We start from the raw sequence: 22,992 nt of genomic DNA on the forward strand, positions 1-22,992 counted from the left end.
TCCAGAAATGCATTTTGATAGGCATGTACAGTGGTACTTACATTGACCACCACAGGCGCTACCGATCAAAAAAAAAGTGCTCGAATATTGCTGCTTCGATTCAAAGCCGATTTGAATCGATCTTTTCGAAGCGAAAAGAAAGTCAATAAAATAAAAAGCAGAAAATCGTTCCACTCTTGTAGTCTCGTTACATCTTGCTAGGCGTCAGCTCAAAGCCTGCCGAGTTTGCTCACCCGTGTACTTCAATTATTGCTCTTTGCATCCTCCGTCGGACCCAACCTAGAGAGGGTCTAGTATAAGAGAGGAGCGGATTCAAAACAAACTGCCGTGGCAACCTATGCCTAGGCGATTTCTAGCAACACTGCCAATGCAATCAAGATAGGCGCTGCTCGATTGGTTCTGACTTTGACAGTTCGTTTGGCTCAAAATCAGTCAGTCCGCTCCTCTCTAACCCAACCCAGTGATTTACCTGTAACGAGCAGCACAAAGTCGTCCACAAAAACAAAGATGTAGATGTCTTTGATTAAGTGCCCGTGTGGCTTTTAGAAGATGTGTCACAGCCAGAACGGAACCCTGTGGAACTCCTGTTTCTTCGGCGAATGTGTCCGATTTTGCATTTCCCACACAGACCTGAAAAGTTCTGCTTTGTAGGAAATTTTGGATGAAAGAAAGGATGTTGCCGGGCACTTTTCACTTGATTAATTGCTCGAGGATTTTTGGAGTCCAGGCCTTGGAGAGGTCCAACGTGGCCAAATTCACGTGTATGATTGATTGTTATTTTGAGTGTTTCTTTTAATTTTTGAACTTTTGTAATCTCAAATTGGAAAATATAGATATTGAGTGAGAAATTCTTACTAAATGTAGGTTTCCTAATTGTATTTCCCGCATTTGAAATTCAAATTTCGAAAGCAGATATCATGGGGGATTTCTAAGGATAGCAGCCCCGGGGCCCTCGGATCCTAAATCTAGTACTGGAAAGGGGCATGTAATTACCTTTAATTCCGACGCAGGCAAGAACTGTAATTAATTAATCCCTTTAATTACTATAATTACACTCTGATGTTTTTTAAGTTCATCAATTTCAGTCGTAATTTCGTAACTAATGTCCGTAACCATCATTCAAGTACCATTAATCTGGGTACTGCGGTGTCGATCGACTTTATTTTGCAAGCCAATGGAAAACTGCTTGAAAATTTTCTCTAATCTAATCTAATACAGGGTGTTCAATAAGTTCGCATACAATTGTATTGGTATTGGTGTCTGCTTTAGTTTCATATGTAGGTTAACCGACGCGCACGGTGTCGACTTGTTGTCATTTGTTGTTTGTTTACCGCGCACGATGAAGGAGTACCGCGACGTCGTAGTAAAGTTGTTTGCGAGAGGTGAGCGACCCGGCGACATATTCCGGCGGTTGAAATCCCACGAGGTAAAGCGGAATTTCATCTATACACGCAAAAAAAAATTCACCAAGATTCCAACAGCCGAATAATTCTGCAATTTATTTTGCTGAGACTCAGCTAACAAATAACATTTTGCTAAAATATCAGCTAACAAATAACATTTTGCTAAAATATCAGCTAACAAACAGATATGTTGCAGAGATATTTATTGTTAATACTTCCGACGTCGTCGCAGTCCACTTCTAGGTGGAACTATTCTTTAAAAGCTCCTCTTCCTTGTCTCTACTGCTGGTGCTGCTTGGGATTAGAAAGGTAGGCAGTGAATTTAGAATAACTAAAATGTCGGAAATGCAACAAGTGAGACTGACGACATTTAACAATATTCTGCAATAAATTCATATTATTCTAACAGGCTATCAGAATATTTTTAGCGCATTGCTGGTTTGTGGTGTAGTATTAAGCTTAAATAAGTCTTGTTCAGTCTTTATATCAGCTAACTTACTGAGGATGAATTGTGGGGATACAATTCGCTTCATGCACTACTAATCAACTGTATATTCAGCCTGGTGTTAATCAGCTTCGTACACCTTAAATCAACCAATAATCAACTTTTGTTCTTAGTGAGTGAAATATCTCTCGATTTTGCTCATATTCAATAAATGTTTCCAGGAAAATCGTGGAAAATTCTACTAATAATTCTCTGAACAACCCCATTTTTGCAATTTTGACTTGAATTTAAGTTACTGAGTTACTCTCATCGGCTGTGCATGGTTTGCGGAAATCGAGCATGTGGTGTAACTTTTCATCAACAGCCACTTTTATCAGTCATCTTTTCCACACCTTTGTTGTTGGGGCATATCACCAGTGTTGTCAGAATTGTGACGGCTACCGGGGCTATCGGGGAAAAGGGGAAAATCGTATTCGTGGCAACACAGCTACCTCTTCTCGACTGAATGAGCAGTAGTGAAAAATAGTTAAGCTGCAGGACATTTTCCTGGTTTTCTCCGCCTTCGCAGGTAGTTTGGAAGAAAAATAAATTATGAATTTCACTACCAGTAACAAAAAAAAACTTTCCTTCGTTCTTCGAAGCATTGCGCAAGTAGGGTGAATGCAATTACTTGCCAATTAGCCATTCCCGTTGGTGCCTTTTTGCTCCAGTCAGCTCCTATAGTGTCGCCTTTCCCAGCGAAGAGCTATGCAATTAGCATGGCACGATTCGAAAACTTTCAACACAACAGTGGCGCCTCCTCGCGTCCGTAGGGATTAATTATTGCAGCAATGTGATATGCCTTTCAATTCGCAAAAACACATATCGCTGGAAATCATTGTCCGGGGAGCGGCGTAAAGGTATTCAGATGTGAAATACTCCGAAACAAATTGACCCGAAACCGCATCGGCTCGTCAGCGCAAGAGCAAGGGGAGTACTAATGAATCCAGAACTAATCACCCCCCCCCCTCGGCTTTTTGGATTTGCTGTTCGCCAAACATATATGGAAACAAATTGTAGACGCAAGGTTAGGAAAACGTGAAATTTGGCGCAAACCCCAACGAACGGTCGCACTCGTACAGGAGGAAGCAAATGCAATCAGGTTTGTGGTCTATGCCAGTGGTTCTCAAACGATCCACTTTGAGAAATTCCATAAGCTCGCGACCCAGCAATATTAAATACGGATGTTGTAAGGTCAAAATTAAACAAAACTAAAAAAAAACTCCAAAATTGCTTTAAAATGCCGTAAAAAAATCTTTCGACTACATGATTACCTGAAACCATAAAACAAAATGTCATTGCGGCGTCCAAACAGACGTATTCAACAAAACGCGAAAATTGCAAAGAAAAATGCCAAACAAGTTAAAACGCTTAAAAACTACAAAATTGCGCTGAACGCCAAATCAGTCCATAAACGGCCTAAAATGTGCAAAAACGGTCTGAAAACACTTAAACGCATGAGTTACCATAAAACAACAGAGTATCACTGAAATAAAATCACAAAAATGGCCACGAAATGCTTCTTAAAAACATTTAAACGTCACAATAACCTCATAAACATAGTTGAAGATGCTAATTTCAAATAACAGACTGAAGTGGTAATTTTTATACGATAGATTGAGGAGATGAAAGTATAGAATTGATAGGTCCGTTTAGAGTACGGCAGTGTGAAAATTGCATATAGAGGAGTAGACAGCGAGCTTGGACAACTTTTAGGAAGGTACAAATCGGTTTTACCATCTCTCTTTACCAAACTCCTCCTTTTGGAGAGGGCAGGTGAGGGGTGTTAAACCTTAAGTCTGAAAACCTCTAAACCGCACATCATTTATTATAATAATATAATATTAATCTCGAAAACGACAACTCTCATCTTGAAACGTCATAATGGCCCTAAAGACGTCAAAATCCCCATTTAAAATCAAAATTTAATCATCCATATTGACTTCAAATTACCACAATCACATTCAAATCGCAAATAAGGCCTGAAAATGCCGAAATATTCCTGAAAACGGCAAAATATTAAACCCATTAACCGCAAAAGTGGCATTGTAATTCTTAAATGATTTTAAAACGCCAATATGTTTAAGGGAGTAAGATTCCGTTAAGAGATTTAAAATAGTATTGTGGATCGAACAATTTGCGTCTGGCGGCTACCATAGAGTTCTACCGCCGCTGCCAAAGTTCCACCGCCAGTATCGAAATGAGCTGAATACTGAAAAAAAAACATAGTGTGCATTGAGCATGAGCATGAGCATGACAGCATAGACAAACTTGAAAGTATTTTTGCTTGCGATTCTTTAAAGTCTTGTTTATTTAGCTTGTTTTATTTAATCCGTAAAACGGCATTTGATTTCTGGAAGAACAATATAAAAAATAATTGTTTCTGACCAAGCTGTCCGAATATCCACGACCCGTTACAGAGCAGCCCACGACGCACCAATGGATCGCCACCCATAGATTGAGAAACGCTGGTCTTTGTATTTCATTTGAGCTGGCAAGGTAAATGAAAGGAAGGTTTCCTAGAATACTATAGCATGGTATCTTTCCTGAATTAGAATGTGTAAACAAGCAATAATTTATTTATTTCGAACTAACGAGTTGTAAATGAGGAAAAATATGACTTTCCAACATGACTGGTAACCCTGCACATCTGATTCTCCTGAATCCACCTTGAGCGTAAACAGCTGCACGCGTAAAACCAGCCACAAAAATTGACCACACATTTAATATTGACTCTAATTTGTTTCAGAATTCAATGACAGCTAGAGCACCATTCGGTCGTCACACTGGGCGGTTCGTTAGGTTGGTAAAACTTCAGTACATACAAATCAAACAAAATATGCGAACACCCGGTCAACTGTTCTATTTTGACCCATTTTGGTCAACACCATTCGTCCTGCAGCAGCGGGTTCTTTGCACACTGGCTGCAACGCTCAGCAGGAATTGGTGGCTGCCTACTGATGATGACTGCTCTTCGATTCAATTTGGGCTTAATTTGATTTTCGAATGCAGAAGTATGCCGCTGATTGGCGGTTTCTTTTTTGCCTGCAAATTCAATTCATCGAAAATTAACGTAATCAAATAAATTTAAAATAACGAAGCACAGTAGATCGACTATCCAATGGAGGCGATTGGTCTTTTATAGGGACATATACAAATAACAGTATGTAGCGTCCTGTGAGACCATTCCAACGATATATATTTAAGTGGTAGAACCAATATTTGTTTTCTAATGTTTTCACTACAAATGACTTCAAAATGTATTTACCATTCCGTACTTACAGTAAGATTTGATAAAGAGAAACAAATGGTTGAGATATGGGGCCTTATTACGGGTGTCACTACACGGTGATAAGGAAGTGATACTCAGAATAAGAGCCGTGATTACCATACAAATCAAATGGGAATCACTTCACCGTGACGACAAGTGACAAGTTTTCACCGTGAAGTGACATCCGTAATAAGCCCCATGGTAAAAATCTAATACTGCTTCTTGATCCCAATGGTTACATTCTATTCTCCCACAGGTGTCGAACAAACCATGGTTCAAAGGGTTGGACATGAGCCGCGACTTTATACGCGTTATATCAAGGCTTATGTCCAATCACTGCTCGTTAGACTCGCACTTCTATCGAATTGGGCTCTCAGGCAGCAATTTATGTGCGTGTGGCAGTGGTTATCACGATATCGAGCATGTTGTTTGGTCGTGTACCCTACACCGTGTTGCCAGATCTGATTTATCCACATCCCTCAGGGCCCGAGGAAAACAACCCGCGATACCCGTTAGAGATTTCTTGGCGAGCCGAGATCTCGACTATTTGAATTTAATTTATGTGTTCTTAAAACGGATAGATCTGAGGATTTAGTAGTTAGTGTCATCTTGTGTTCTCCCAAGTTGTTAGCTGCCCATCGGTGTACCCCCATGTTTGTCTTTTTCATCAGAGTGTCGCTTAGTTCGAGATCAAGAGCACATTGCTCTCCAAACCTTGTGTTCACAATCCCTACCCTGCCATCCGTTTGTTACAATTTGTCACCCCTAACCTCGAGATAGCCGCGAGTAATCGGCCCCCGCTTTACTAACGTTAGTTTTAAGTAATTTTGTAATCTTATCAATGAATATTGTCTCCGCAAAGCTATAGCAAATGAGCCTGGAAAAATAAACGCATTATAAAAAAAAATCAAATGAAACTTTTCTTAATTAGGCCACACTACAGAGTTATAACATGTTATAACGGTTGTCAAATGATTTCAACACAGAAACCGCCATCAAGATAGCGCTGTAACATGTTTAAACTAAGTAGTCTGAACAAGGCATAATGCGTTGTAACCATTGGTTTAATAAATCGATTTGCATTAGCTTCGCCAAGTGCACCAGCTCCTTTAAAAACATCTTGCCGTGTGCAAAGTAGTGCTGCCACCTATGTGTCAGTAGGCGGGGTTCATTTAGTAGAAATTAATTAGGTCGACTTTTATTATTCTTACACTGTAAATGCAGCATAATAACGAATCATGATTCACGAATGAATGATATAGGGCTTGTCAAAAAAACAAGGAAACCCCAAGAACCTTCTAGATACCACCGTTCAACCAATGCTTTCTTTCTGGCTCAAGACTTCGAGATAGTTAGTAGTGCGCGGCGCGTTCTAAAAATCGAGAAAGTTAATATTGTGTACACACCACATTTAAGTTTTCAATAACAGTAAAACGGATTGCTGGATCATGATCAGCAATCCAATGCTTTACTAAAAAAAAGAAAACGATATGTTAACCGAAAAAATCAGCTACCATAAACTAACACCCAGTCAATGAGCTGTCAAACTATTCGCATCACAGTCACCAGTATCTTAGCATTCGTACACCATCGGTCAAACCGTAGGAGGAGGAAGAGGTAAAAAAACTACAAATAAATAATATTATGTAGGTAAGGACACTGTTTATATTTAATAAATGATACTTGAAAAAAAGTCTGGCGATTTTATCTTTATTGTTCGTATATTTACAGAAATTGGAAGCTCATACAACGAATTCGATTTACTGAATTTAATTTTTTAGTCAGCAAAATGCTGCCAATTGTTAGAATTTTGAATTGCTGAAAGATCAGTAATGAAATATTTTTTTTTTCGTGTCCCCTCGAGATCGTCAAGTCGACGATGACAGGAGCACATATCGTGGTAGGGGTAAACAGTAGTTGCAATTTCCAAACCTACGACTGGATGCCTTCCTTCAAATAACAACTGTAGTGCGGTAAAAAAAATCGGTAGAACTGTTTCAAACACGCAGTTGGTACTTGAGCGGTCGATTTTCATCTCTTTTTGCCAGTGGTGGCGGGGGGACACCCCTCACCATCCCTCTCCAAAGGGGGAGTTTGGTAAAGAGAGATGAAAAAACCGATTTGTACCTTCCATAAAAGTTGTCCTAGCTCGCTATTCTAATATCTATATGCAATCTTCACACTGCCGTACTCTAACGGAACTATCAACTCTATGCTTTCATCTACTCCATCTATCGTATAAAAATTACCACTACAGTCTGTTATTTGAAATTAGCATCTTCAACTATATAAATGAAATATTGCTGATTTTCAGTAAAAGGTTGTCATTTTGACAGAAGTTGGAATTGCTGAAAAATTCAGCAGTATATTTTTGCTGAAACGTTTGCTGATCTTTCACCAAGTCTAAAATCATCCAAATTTTGCTGATTTTCAGCGATTTAAATTTGGTGTGTAGTAAGGGAGTTAGTGTTTCGTGCAGTGTTGGCAAAATCAAAAATCAATTGATATCACGCGTGATATTGGAACAAAATATCATGCTTGATATTGATTTTACAAGCTCCTTTGATATTGCGAGACTATTCATAACGTGCAAACATCAAGCTGAGAGTTGACTCGACACAAAAATGATTCCATTGCACATCGTTTTCTTAGAAAGAGAAAGCATAGTTTGTTATCTCTTTTTAATCTTCACCGATGGCAGACGCGAAGTGACTGCTGCAAGCCGTTATGGAAGTTTCGGTTGCATTAAACTCAATCTCACAACAGTTTGGTGAGATTTACAGTTGGTGAGTTTTGTTAGCTTCACACTTAGAAAAATTAATGTAAATTTAGGTGCTCAGAGACCAACATATACGAGCGTCATTTTTGACATAAAATTAAGTCATAATTAACGTGAAATTCAGCTCAATCAAACGTAATTTCGAACTTTTCAGTCTCGGAGCACTTAATTTTACATAGAATGATTGTTTACGTCTCATCCTGTATGTCAAAGATGGATTCCGTCACGTCTAAGATTATGTATTTCTAAGTGTGTTGATATTCCGAGCTGCGATATCACAGCTAGCAAAATCAACCGCAGTTGTTTGCTTGTTGATTTTTGTCTACGAAAATCAAGCGTGATCTTGGGCGTTAGTGAGATTTGATTTTTTGATATCTTCAAAACACTGGTTTCGTGTAGAAGTAGTGTTAGTTACAGTTAATAAGGGTTATGTGTAAAAATAAAGCACTGTGGTCCCTTTCCGTTAAGCGGGTCTTACACATTCAATATCGGAAAAAGGCCTGACTAGGCCTTTTTCCGTCCGTTGTTCACAAATCGGACATTTATTTCCAGTTTTACTTCCAACTTGGACACACATGGACGTTATACAATTCCCGGAGATAAAAATTAACCCTGCATGTACTCCCTTGGAGACAACTGCAGCAGAGGGAAATTCTTGACGTCCAAGTTGTGGATTCACGTTCGCCATCAGTATGGCGATTCAAAAAGACACTAGTCTATTGTCGTCAGATAGACGGATGGTGAGGGAAACCATTGTTGCGGCCATTATTAGTCGCCATTCAAAGACGCTATCCATCAGGCTCAAGACAATTGCGATCATCACGTCAAAAGCCACCATCACCATCACCACCGAAACCGTAAGCCACCATCACCGATAGTCGGTACCACCATCGTAAGTCACCATCATCACCACCACAAAAACCGTAAGTCGCACTGGTTCAATTATTAAAAACACAAATTCGCATGCAGGAAAAAAAAAGTACGAAGACAAAACACATAAGCTAGTTGACATGTATAGTAAAAAGGAAATAGATAAAACACGTGAGCACGTAGGATTTTGTATGTTAGGTAAACAATTAAAATAAACTTTCAATTATCGAGGCTTGATTTCTAAATTACACATTACGGCTTTTTTGATTTGTGAAGAAGTAGGTGTTTCTATAATTTCGCACATTTCGGAGTTATTCATGTTTCGACGATGAAAATTCACCCAATGCTAGAATTTCTCACCCCTCGCTGTCTGAAATCTTTCCGAGGTTAGATTTGGTGAAACTAATGTACCTAGTTGGATTCATCCCTGATGAACCTTTTAGCGTTCATGTTTCCTTTTTATGCTAGAAGGTGCAGTGTCAGAGAGAATAAACATAAAACGACCCTGTGAGCTTTCCTTTATTCCTTTGAATTGAAGGAGTGTAAGAATACAGTAACAGAATCGAAAGGCCATTCAAACGCCAATGAATTCACTTCGGCCTATCGGATGAAGATAAAAATGATTCGGTCGGAATGTTTCTTTGGTTTTTAAGAAAAATGGGTGTAAACATTAATATCACGCGTTCTCATTGACTTCGTTCGTTCGTTTAATTTCACAATTTTAAATATTTCAAAATACGGCATTTTGTATATTTGTGTTAGCTTTGAATCATCAAAGATTGTTATGTCCCAGAATCTTAGAAATTTTACAATGTCCGAAAAGTATTCGGACCCCTCTTATACTAACTCTAGTGTTAAGAAACATTGTAAAAAGAAAAATGAATTTCGGCTCCATAAAACTTCCGCATTTGAGCCTTGATAAATAAATGAATTTACAGAAATCACATTTTATAAGTCCTGAAAGTCGAAATAAAATCTCTCCAATCTTTAAGATTTTTCTTAATCCAAAGCAAAAGAGCTTTTCGAAGCATGAGTTATTATATTAAAAAAAAAAAAAAAACAAGAAAGTCTCAAAATTTTCTTTTTATTTGAGATCTTAAAAAAATGTCTACACTGAAATTTTTTATTCGTAATTTCTCTTTTGCTCATTTCGTAAAAACGGGTTTCGTAGATAAAACAATTATTTCGTTTGATCTGCGAAACATTCCTATTGCATGTCATCAGATAAAATTTCAACATTACACTTAATTCGTAGAATACACGAACTGAATTTCGTACGGATATTAAAACTACCTTTTGGTCGTCAGTGCAAATCAGTTTATAGCATACAATTTAGTTCCTGGGCAGCTAGAAGAACTCGATCATCATCATGAGACAGCTAAATATTAAAAACGGTAAGTACATTAATGTGTTGTGGTGTTATGTGTTGATGATACTAATAATCCAATTGATAATTTGCAGGATGTGGTTCCCGTATGGAAGCCGGTTTGCAGCTAATCCTGTTGAATTTTATTTTAAATTCCTTCATCGCAGAATTAAACTGTGTGCATCGATGTTTGTGCTGCCCACGTTGGATGGATGCAAGTTACGAAACGAAATTACCCAATGGATTTGTTCCTAATTAATCAGCGTTAGCGGAAATCCAGTGACAAAACAACCCACGGAATTAAAGACGTGCTGAGTGATGGTGCCCCGAATATGAATTAAAAATGGTTGTACAATGCGTATTAGCGGGTTTGTTTGCGCTGAGTGATATTTAGTGCGACAAATAAAGAAGTAAAATTGTAATGATTGTTTGTTTTTTGTATATTTGATGATGATTGTTTGTTCCACCAGTACTCTGCTGTTGTCCTCCCAGGTGATATTCATATTATTGTTGTTTCTGCTGGCATTGATTGTTGGGCAGATGCGAATGTACTAACTTTTTCGTACATACAACAAATGCTAGAAAGTCACTCTTACTTTTCAACGAAACTTTCGTAAGTGTGTATTATTTATCGTACAATGTATGAATGCTGTCTTATAGGTCTACTAATTATTCGTACTTTTCTTCGTCATTGGCATTTTTACATACGAATAATTCGTAGCGATTCGTAAAATGCAAGAATGCTACGAAATCAATTAGGTTGGTACATTAAACGAATCTCGCTTCATACATAGTACGAATATATTTCGTTGCAGATAGCAACGAATGAATTCGTGGCACAAACGAACGTTTTCGTAGTATAAACGAAATTTTATTTTCAGTGTATGTTCGAATCAACTTGGAGCATTCCACAGGATATTTTAAGAATCGCTCAAGAATTTCCTTGGAAAGTTAGTTTTTGAATATCGATTAATTTGAGGAGCGCCCCAATGTTTACAACCACCAGAAGAAGGAACTTTTTAGACACGTAAACTTCACCGAAATCACCAAACGTGTAAATATTAAAACAAAAGTTCTTGGACTGCTAAATTCCCATCCTGGACCACTGCTCAATGTGGGCATCCGAAATGACTACTGTGGAGTTCGGCCTTCCGGAGAAAAACCCGTTTGTTCCAGGGTGTGGTTTAGTGTCCGTTGTGGGAGTTCCACTGAGAGCTTACATATGCGTCCGTACGCGGTCGTAGTCCGAGGGCTAAGAGGACGAGAGACGATTGCTGCGTGTTCTCGTTGTCACCCGTCGCGCCTGTTGAGGAGTGCGCAGGGTTATATGCATGATTGAAAGTGAGCGGCTCGCATCTCTATGAGGAGGGTATCCGATACCGCACATCCCCCTCCTACATTAAAAAGGACATCACTCTGTTTGATTTGATGTACATAAATAATCCTCAGAAAACTATTCATTTTTGTGTTTGAGCATGAAGCCTTCCAAGCAATGCGTCAAATGAAAGGCGAATCAATCGTTACGTTCCATGCCAGACTGACCCAGAAAGTGCGACTCTGTGGTTACAGCATGGTCGATCAAGCGCGTTTTATTCTCACTCAGCTGCTGAAAGGCATGGAAAACCGGAAGCTAGCCATGGTTGCTAGGACATACGGACACGACGCGACCTATGTCGTGTAAGCAGGTACGAGAGTTGAAGCATACGATGCAGGAGAGCAAGCTGTGGAAGTTTCTCACAACCCATCCGATGTACTTGTCGTTGATCAGCGACAAACATCCCGTCGTGAGAGCCAGCTTTTTCCCAAAGCTCGAAAAACAAACGAAACCAGGGCAAGCGAAAATCCTCTTCATCGGTGTTGGATTTTCTGGTCGACCATTAATTGCGCAAGTTTGACAGGATTTGACCCATTCTTCTGTGTCGGTAGCCAAACCAGGCCACCATACGCGTTCCCGTAGAATGCTTTTTTGTTTGGCGACCATTGGATGGCGATCATGGGCCAGATTAAAGGCTTTCTCGCGGAGCTTGCTTGGAATTATGGCGCATCCGTTCTTAAACAGAATCCCGTCCTGTACCGATAAGTTGTTAGATACATTCTCAAATCGTTTTAGCTCTCCTGGCCAGGCATGCGTTTCCAGCGCGTCGATAACATTCTGAAGTGTCGTATTCGTTGCCGTTTCTTCTCGGAGCTCTTTCTCGGTCAAGAAAGTCAAGTCTTCTTGATACACAATGATCTACTTTTGATCAATGTTCCGGTGGTCTACCAGACTCACCATAATTAATTTCCGACTATTGTTTCGGTGGTCTTCCAGACGCACCTTTGGCCATCAATGGCCACAAACCATTTATGAGCATCAAACCGGTGGTCTTCTAGACGCACCTTGGACCATTTTATGTAACAAAGCATTTGTAAGCAACATTCCGGTGGTCTTCCAGACGCACCATGGACCATTGTAGGACACAAATCACTGACACCAATATTCTGGCGGTCTTCTAGACACGCCATTGCATTTCTAGGTTATGTCGATTCTCCGATGGTCTGCGAGACACATCCATGTTTCAATCAAGAGAAAAAAATAATATCCAGTTTTCTGGCTAGTAATCCTCCTGACCGGATCGCCAATGTGGAGTTCGACCTTCCGGGGGAAAGTCCGATTGGTCCAGGGTGTGGTTTGGTGTCCGTTGTGGGAGTTCCACTGAGAGCTTACCTATGCGTCCGACGCGGTCGTGGTCCGAGGGCTAAGAGGACGAGAGACGATTGCTGCGTGTCCTCGTTGTCACCCGTCGCGCCTGTTGAGGAGTGCGCAGGGTTATGTGCATGATTGATAGTGAGCGGCTCGTATCTCTATGCGGAGGGTATCCGATACCGTACAACTACCATTAAACATGTTTTCAAATTCTCATGTGATTTGATGTGTCGCTTGATGGTAGGTATTTCGCTCATACCAGAATCTGTCCACCTCCCTAGGGAACATTTTCGGATGTGCTTGGTTTGACTATGGTAAGTTTGTTTTTGAACCCTCATATTTGAGAATATTGTCAAAGTCAGAAACTCGCCATTTCTCCGAAAGCATCTGGAACAACCCTAATACAATTGTTATGGTTATTTTACTTAACGACGTGTTCGGGGTATCATCCAAACCATTTATGGAATAGTTATATTATTTGGGTTATCGTTCGTTTATGGTATTTTTTTATTAGGGAAATCCGGTTGTGGCCTATGCACAGTTGTTTAAAAGTCTATTCTCACGTTTTTTAAATAATAACATCATGGAAACGTGGATTTAGAGTGATGACGTGTTCAGCAAAGTTGAGCAAGCGCATTTTTCTAACTTCACATTCCCTCTCTTTAAAATAAGCTATGCGTCAATTAGGAGAATTGTGAATTGTGTCAATTAAATGAAATGCCAAGATCACTGAACCGTAATCTTCCCGAATGAGTCACAAAGGAAAATATTCCGACTGAATCGCTGACAGTAACAACAACTTACAAACACACACAGGAGGCGGGGACTTTCACTTCTACTATTTTTCATTCCACGAGAAAGCGATAAAGTGGGTACCCGATTAAAACAAAATTGCAAATTTTTCCAATCGAGCAGTTCGATGCCAAATGACGAATTGGAAAAACTAAACCTTCTTCGATTTGCATGAAACTTTGCATGATTGTTTGTTATGGACGAAAGAAAAAAAATCAGCGAAAAACATACAAATAAATGTTTTTACTAAACTCAAGAAAAATGTTATAAACCTAAGTAGGTCAAAATGTCCTTGGTCGATTTTTATTTTTTTTTTTTTTATTAATTTTTCCTTGATTGGTTTTCCGTGCACCAATGTTACCGACTTCAGCTTTTTTTTTATCGGGCAAGGGCAGTCAACTCTCAACAACTTGACATTCTATAACTCGATGAATTCGGTGGTATCTTCATTTTTCCCTGAATTTTACTCTTCATAATTCCAAGCATAATTCGATATTTCTACAAGTCGATGCCTCCTTTGGTCGATGTTCTACGTCAGTGTTATTTTAATTCTATAACTCAATATGTCCAAGGCTTCTGAATGGAGTGCTTCATACTGCCTCTGGCAGCACTTAGCTCCAGAGGGCGAGCACCTTAAATCGTATGGGCTAGTGGAAAACTGACTCGAGAATGTATGGAGAATGCTCAATAATGCATGCACTTTGTGCGAAATATCATTTCGACATAATATTGCTATTACTACAATGAATATAATGTAGAAAATTGTTCATAGAGGATTCTCCGATTCGTCATTTCTATCAGAAATGCCATTTCCGTGCTACATTTTTTTTAAAACCTAAAGACGCCATTTTGAAAATTTTGCTACCCCTTGTTTGCTGTGTCGCAAATATGATGATGCAAATTTCATACCCGAAATCGCAATGGTGTCCGAGATTAACTCCCTAGAAAACTCTAAGTGGCAGTGCAAGTGCCTATGATTTGTGAACGCTGGATCATATCACCTTAAATCGACATTACATTTTTAGAATAACTATAGGTTGAAATGTTTCAATTGAATTTATTATCAATTTATTAGAGCACAAGTGTAACAATAAAGCTTCTAACCAAGTATAGTATTTACATATAATATAATTATAATTTATGCCATGAGTTAAAATATATATTCTTATTCGGGTATGCATGCAATCAAAATGCGATAGATTTTTTTAATATTATTATTATTGAAAGCGTGATCGTAAAATGTCGATTGTTTTGTCCAGCCCACTCATGAGTTTCAAGTCCGATAAGCCAGTCCTAAAAAAAACAGATTTATTGTTTTCATTGCAAATCTTTAAAATGTTTAAGTCATTAAATTCCACTAACCATGTCTTCTCCTTCACGTACACTCTGATGGTTGGACTTGGAAACCCGTTGAAACTGGTGGCGAAGGTTATCCCGTACGCGCCAATGTTCTCAAACAACATGTACTCTCCGATATCATGCTCCGGAAAATCGACGTCCTCACAAACGATATCCGTCGAGTCGCAAGTTGGACCCCAGATGGTGGTTCTGAGCAGAGGCTTTCCAAGCTTCGCTTTCGTAATGGTGGGAATCACCCGAGCCAAGTCATGAACCGCTCGCAAACTCACCCAATCGAACAACGTTCCGAACACTCCATCGTTGATGTAGTACATCACCTGGGATTCAGCATCCGAATTCTTAACAAACTTCTTACCGTGGATTGTAGTGAACAGCCTCACGGCGGATCCGGCATAATACCTTCCCGGTTCCGCAATAACCTCAACACCGTTGAGCCCCGGAAAGAACTCATCCAAAGCACGGTTGATAACTTCTGTATACCCATCGATTGATTTATCCGTATCGCCCGGAAAACCTCCCCCAATGTCTATCAACGAAAATCGGTAACCGACGGAGGATGCAAATTCAAACAGCGATTTCGCAGATTTAATTGCGTCGTAATAGCAGTCCGCGTCCTTGCTGCCGCAACCGACGTGGAAACTCACGCCGATTACGTTCAAATTCAGATCTTTCGCTTTGCGAATCAGTTCCAAACCATCCACATGGGCATCACATCCAAACTTCTTGCCCAGTGAGATCAGCACCTTCGCCGAATCGTGTCGAAACCTCAGCACCAATTCCGCACCCGGATAGTAGTTAGCGATCTTCTCCAGTTCCAACTCGCTGTCGAATGTCATCTTGGTAACCCGTTTCTCTTGGGCGAACTGCAACGACTCCTTCGACTTGACGGGGTGAGCATAGATAATCCGCTCCGGTTCCACTCCCATCTCCAGGATCTTCCGAATTTCGGCCTTCGAAGCACAGTCGAACCCTGTTCCCAAGCAGGCCAGGGTTTCCAGGATAAACGGATCATCGTTGCACTTGACCGCGTAGAACGGTTTCACCCTGGGCAACAGCTCTAGCCAGTTATGATGCTTTTGGACAACATCGTCCAGATCGAGAACATGGAATGGATCCTCCCGTGCTGGTGATTTAAGGATCTCGTCCAAAATTTCCTGTATCGTACTGTCGGACTTGAGCAGCGTAAAGTCACGGCGGCCTTCCTTCAAGTAACACATCTCGACTTGGTGATTTTTCGTTTGCAACTGACTGGGCCACCCAGTTGACGAAGCGGGAGATTTATTACTTTGAATTGATAAGTCCGCACTTGTCAGTTGTCAACCGAAGCTTTTCTATCTGGCGGCGCGCACTCTGTCATGGTCGTTTACATACCGGTCGGTCGTCGTGGATGCTTGTAATCTCGAGTTGAGCGCTGTGCGATGAGTGATGCAAGTCAACTGTGTGAGAGAGTGATGCAAGTCAACCGTGTATTTTATTCGATGGTTCAAGTCAAGGCCCACAGAGACATTTTCGTATGCTTTTCAAATTATGAATGTTTGAAAATGACTTCCGTGATGATAATACTCTGCCTTACAGGATCAATATCGTATTCAATTTTGGATTTTATTGTTGTCATCCAAAAGTAGTTTCAATGCCATACGTATATGGTACTGAGGAAGTCTTTCAGTCCCAGTGGACAAATTAGCTGTCAAAAGATAACCAATTTTAATGGAATTAAAAGAAGATCACTCAACTCAATTCAGAAGCACTCCATTGAAATAACAATTGTTATGCTTTGATGTGCCTTTTTTGCGGAAGACAGCGAGGATTGGACTCACTTTATTAACTCTACCTACCAAAACGAGTTACAGGGCCGCCGATAGACAGCGTGGCAACAATAATGGCGTAATGACTAGAACGTGTTGATTTTTAAGAAATTGCGCATTGGATCATCACCGTTTCTCAATCTATGACAAATTTGATATTTGCTAAATTTATCTGAACTTGAAAATATTTTGAGATAATCCAAATTGATTTACCAATATCAAACTATTGATTTCCATCTTAGCATTTCTGATAATTAAATTAAATCGATAAAAGCATCGAGCGATTTATTTTAATATCGGGAAGGTTTGGGCCGATGGGTCTCAGAATTTTATAGGGTGTCCCAGAAAGTATTAGCACACTTTCAACTCACCGCCATTTCTACCCTGATGAAGTTTATCAGCTGTTCATCGATATGTGTTGTTGTTTACTTATTGCTCAACAAGTTTCCCCGGCAAAGCGCAAACAGATCGTGCACAAATGGTGCACTTTTCCCAACCTATCAGTAAGGAAGTTGACAAAAATGCAGGAAGTAAGTATCGGAGCAGTCCAAATTACCATCCGGAAGTTCGATGAAGAAGTTACCTTCGAGTACACATCAAAATCCAGCCGTAAACCAGGACCAGTGGACCGAAAAGTGGACCAGAAGATCACCAAGCTGTCGTCAATAAGAAAAGTGCCTTTGGCCAAAAACCTGAGAACATCAAAAAGTAACGTCCAACGCGCCAAGGCAAGAAACGATTAGAGCCGTATTTACGGAAACAAATCGGTTTAAAGATTTCTATATTAAAAAAAAATTTTGACACCTAAAAACGCTCCAAATCTCGATTAGAGCCATATTTACGGAGATAAATCGATTTAAAGATTTCCATACCCACCTGCCTGAAAATAATGGATTGGGACAATTTTTTTAAAAAAAAATTTTTTTTGACACCTAAAAACGCTCCAAACCTCGATTAGAGCCATATTTACGGAGATAAATCGATTTAAAGATTTCCATACCCGCCAGCCTGAAAATAATGGGTTGGGACAATTTTTTTTACCAAAACTTTTTTTGGCACCTGAAAACGCTCCAAATTTCGATTAGAGCCATATTAACGGAGATAAATCGATTTAAAGATTTCCATACCCGCCAGCCTGAAAATAATGGGTTGGGACAATTTATTTACCAAAACATTTTTTGACACCTAAAAACGCTCCAAATCTCGATTAGAGCCATATTTAAGGAGATAAATCGATTTAAAGATTTCCCTAACCGCCAGCCTGAAAATAATGGGTTGGGACAATTTTTTTACCAAAACATTTTTTGACACCTAAAGACGCTCCAAATCTCGATTAGAGCCATATTTAAGGAGATAAATCGATTTAAAGATTTCCCTAACCGCCAGCCTGAAAATAATGGGTTGGGACAATTTTTTTACCAAAACATTTTTTGACACCTAAGAACGCTCCAAATCTCGATTAGAGCCATATTTACGGAGATAAATCGATTTAAAGATTTCCATACCCGCCAGCCTGAAAATAATGGGTTGGGACAATTTTTTTACCAAAACATTTTTTGACACCTAAGAACGCTCCAAATCTCGATTAGAGCCATATTTACGGAGATAAATCGATTTAAAGATTTCCATACCCGCCAGGCTGAAAATAATGGGTTGGGACAATTTTTTTAACAATTTTTTTTTTACACCTAAAAACGCTCCAAATCTCGATTAGAGCCATATTTACGGAGATAAATCGATTTAAAGATTTCCATACCCGCCAGCCTGAAAATAATGGGTTGGGACAATTTATTTACCAAAACATTTTTTGACACCTAAAAACGCTCCAAATCTCGATTAGAGCCATATTTAAGGAGATAAATCGATTTAAAGATTTCCCTAACCGCCAGCCTGAAAATAATGGGTTGGGACAATTTTTTTACCAAAACATTTTTTGACACCTAAGAACGCTCCAAATCTCGATTAGAGCCATATTTACGGAGATAAATCGATTTAAAGATTTCCATACCCGCCAGCCTGAAAATAATGGGTTGGGACAATTTTTTACCAATTTTTTTTTGACACCTAAAAACGCTCCAAATCTCGATTAGAGCCATATTTACGGAGATAAATCGATTTAAAGATTTCCATACCCGCCAGCCTGAAAATAATGGGTTGGGACAATTTTTTTACCAAAACATTTTTTGACACCTAAGAACGCTCCAAATCTCGATTAGAGCCATATTTACGGAGATAAATCGATTTAAAGATTTCCATACCCGCCAGGCTGAAAATAATGGGTTGGGACAATTTTTTTAACAATTTTTTTTTTTACACCTAAAAACGCTCCAAATCTCGATTAGAGCCATATTTACGGAGATAAATCGATTTAAAGATTTCCATACCCGCCAGCCTGAAAATAATGGGTTGGGACAATTTATTTACCAAAACATTTTTTGACACCTAAAAACGCTCCAAATCTCGATTAGAGCCATATTTAAGGAGATAAATCGATTTAAAGATTTCCCTAACCGCCAGCCTGAAAATAATGGGTTGGGACAATTTTTTTACCAAAACATTTTTTGACACCTAAGAACGCTCCAAATCTCGATTAGAGCCATATTTACGGAGATAAATCGATTTAAAGATTTCCATACCCGCCAGCCTGAAAATAATGGGTTGGGACAATTTTTTACCAATTTTTTTTTGACACCTAAAAACGCTCCAAATCTCGATTAGAGCCATATTTACGGAGATAAATCGATTTAAAGATTTCCCTACCCGCCAGCCTGAAAATAATGGGTTGGGACAATTTATTTTACCAAAATATTTTTTGACACCTAAAAACGCTCCAAATCTCGATTAGAGCCATATTTACGGAGATAAATCGATTTAAAGATTTCTATACCCGCCAGCCTGAAAATAATGGGTTGGGACAATTTTTTTACCAAAACATTTTTTGACACCTAAAAACGCTCCAAATCTCGATTAGAGCCATATTTACGGAGATAAATCGATTTAAAGATTTCCCTACCCGCCAGCCTGAAAATAATGGGTTGGGACAATTTATTTTACCAAAATATTTTTTGACACCTAAAAACGCTCCAAATCTCGATTAGAGCCATATTTACGGAGATAAATCGATTTAAAGATTTCTATACCCGCCAGCCTGAAAATAATGGGTTGGGACAATTTATTTACCTAAACATTTTTTGACACCTAAAAACGCTCCAAATCTCGATTAGAGCCATATTTACGGAGATAAATCGATTTAAAGATTTCCCTAACCGCCAGCCTGAAAATAATGGGTTGGGACAATTTTTTTACCAAAACATTTTTTGACACCTAAAAACGCTCCAAATCTCGATTAGAGCCATATTTAAGGAGATAAATCGATTTAAAGATTTCCCTAACCGCCAGCCTGAAAATAATGGGTTGGGACAATTTTTTTACCAAAACATTTTTTGACACCTAAGAACGCTCCAAATCTCGATTAGAGCCATATTTACGGAGATAAATCGATTTAAAGATTTCCATACCCGCCAGGCTGAAAATAATGGGTTGGGACAATTTTTTTAACAATTTTTTTTTTACACCTAAAAACGCTCCAAATCTCGATTAGAGCCATATTTACGGAGATAAATCGATTTAAAGATTTCCATACCCGCCAGCCTGAAAATAATGGGTTGGGACAATTTATTTACCAAAATATTTTTTGACACCTAAAAACGCTCCAAATCTCGATTAGAGCCATATTTAAGGAGATAAATCGATTTAAAGATTTCCCTAACCGCCAGCCTGAAAATAATGGGTTGGGACAATTTTTTTACCAAAACATTTTTTGACACCTAGGAACGCTCCAAATCTCGATTAGAGCCATATTTACGGAGATAAATCGATTTAAAGATTTCCATACCCGCCAGCCTGAAAATAATAGGTTGGGACAATTTTTTACCAATTTTTTTTTGACACCTAAAAACGCTCCAAATCTCGATTAGAGCCATATTTACGGAGATAAATCGATTTAAAGATTTCCCTACCCGCCAGCCTGAAAATAATGGGTTGGGACAATTTATTTTACCAAAATATTTTTTGACACCTAAAAACGCTCCAAATCTCGATTAGAGCCATATTTACGGAGATAAATCGATTTAAAGATTTCTATACCCGCCAGCCTGAAAATAATGGGTTGGGACAATTTTTTTTACCAAAATATTTTTTGACACCTAAAACGCTCCAAATCTCGATTAGAGCCATATTTACGGAGATAAATCGATTTAAAGATTTTCATATCCGTTAGCCTGAAAATAATGGGTTGGGACAATTTTATTTTTGAAACCTAAAAACGCTCCAAATCTCGATTAGAGCCATATTTACGGAGATAAATCGATTTAAAGATTTCCATACCCGCCAGCCTGAAAATAATGGGTTGGGACAATTTTTAAGTTCAGAAGAAGTGCTCGGATTTTTCAGGGCATCACGTATGTTGAAAATTTATAACTCATGAACCAAGGCTTGTAGTAAAATGATTTTTCAAAAACTTTTCTAGCAAAAAATATTCTAAAAATATTGAAGTGAGTCGTTTTCTGTTATTTTAGTTTTAAAGACATCTTTGTTTTTTTTTTCTCAACATTTCTTTTTAAAAAAAATCCGGGCTAATTTTAACAACTTTGTCTCAAATGCCATTTCGATTGGATGTGACATTTTCGAGTTATGGTTTGTTTAAAAAAATTCGAATACGCCATTTTAATTTTTTTTTGTGAGATTCAAAATGGTTTGATTTTTAGCTTAGATATACCATACCAAAAAATACGAAAAGTTTCATGCAAACCGGAGAAGATCGCTTCAGAACGATTCGTCATTTGGGGTGGAACTGCTCTAATAAGAAAAAATACCATACCCCAACGATAACTCAAACTATTCCACAAATGGTTTGGATGGTACCGTGAACTGGTACCGTGAAACATCGACGCTAAAACACCACCGCCATCTATTGAGTACATTGTGATGGGTATTACACTCAACAGATGGCGGTAGTTTGTAAACGTCAAACGCAAGGGAATTGACTATGCCGTCACAGTTGGCAGTACTACCAACCAAGAAACATTTAAATTGTCCGTTAAATGCGTGTGCGATGATACATTTCTGAATTGTATAATAACCAAAGTTTCGTGTAAAGAGAGAATGATTAGTAATTTCCATTTAATTCCACTACCTTATTTGCTTATCCTTGATAGATACGCGTGTTTCGTCTACAATGCGCCATATGAATAAAAAGAGTTTACTTTACTTTCACGTGCTTTAAAGGTACGCTTGCTTTGTCCTACGTATACTTTGTTACAATGATTACAGCTTATTTTATATACACCTGCTTTACCTAAAACATTAACTGGGTCTTTAGTGGATCCTAACAATGATTGCAACTGGTTTTGTCTACTGGTGAAAACTAAATCTAATCCGAATTGTTTTAACTGTGGTCTTAGCTTACCAGTAATATCTTGATCAAATGGAACGGACACTCGTTTCAAGGGTTCAGGTGCTGCGGTGAAGGTTGTAAATAATCTGCTTTGTAGAATTCTCGCTTTTTTATCGATGACTAGCTGAGTGTGTCCGGTCTTGCTCGGGATTCAATATTAGCTTGAGTTTATGCGCCGATTAAAAAAAAAAGCATGCTATATTGTACGTAGCCCCCCCTCCCTCTATTATCTAAGGGGCTACCCCCTATGATTATCTCCTTATACCCCCACACTCGCCCCCACATGCCTAATTTGGTTCCATTTGCTTGATTAGTTCTCGAGTTATGCAGAAATTTCTGTTTCATTTGTATGGGAGCCCCCCCCCCTTACAGAAGGGGGAGGGGTCTCGAACCATCATAAGGGGTCTCGAACCATCATAAGAACCTTGCACGGCCCCAAAAACCCCTGTATACAAATTTTCACGCCAATCGGTTCAGTAGACAGACAGACAGACAGACAGACAGACAGACAGACAGACAGACAGACAGACAGACAGACAGACAGACAGACAGACAGACAGACAGACAGACAGACAGACAGACAGACAGACAGACAGACAGACAGACAGACAGACAGACAGACAGACAGACAGACAGACAGACAGACAGACAGACAGACAGACAGACAGACAGACAGACAGACAGACAGACAGACAGACAGACAGACAGACAGACAGACAGAC

At 39.1% G+C, this 22,992-nt stretch overlaps 1 protein-coding gene across 1 annotated transcript; it reads right to left on the bottom strand.

The window, feature by feature from the left end:
* Positions 1-14,824: 14,824 nt before the first annotated feature.
* Positions 14,825-16,241, bottom strand: LOC135703071 (ornithine decarboxylase-like). The gene is made up of 2 exons (XM_065224182.1): positions 15,014-16,241; positions 14,825-14,944 (listed from the first exon to the last, which is right to left on the bottom strand). The coding sequence occupies exons 1-2, from the start codon at positions 16,225-16,227 to the stop codon at positions 14,869-14,871; spliced, it is 1,290 nt and encodes a 429-aa protein (XP_065080254.1). The 5' UTR covers positions 16,228-16,241; the 3' UTR covers positions 14,825-14,868.
* Positions 16,242-22,992: the final 6,751 nt, after the last annotated feature.

This window comes from Ochlerotatus camptorhynchus, unplaced genomic scaffold (assembly GCF_037179485.1).
Source record: "Ochlerotatus camptorhynchus isolate MF236.1 unplaced genomic scaffold, CSIRO-AGI_Acam_v1.1 ptg000209l, whole genome shotgun sequence".
Lineage (NCBI taxonomy): Eukaryota > Metazoa > Arthropoda > Insecta > Diptera > Culicidae > Ochlerotatus > Ochlerotatus camptorhynchus.

What these genes read in the sequence shown, in the direction of transcription:
- LOC135703071 (XM_065224182.1), bottom strand. Translation starts at nt 16,227, where the DNA reads ATGTGTTACTTGAAGGAAGGCCGCCGTGACTTTACGCTGCTCAAGTCC. An exon ending in TACGTGAAGGAGAAGACATG is followed by an intron (nt 14,945 to 15,013) that starts GTTAGTGGAATT and finishes TGTTTTTTTTAG; the next exon opens with GACTGGCTTATCGGACTTGA.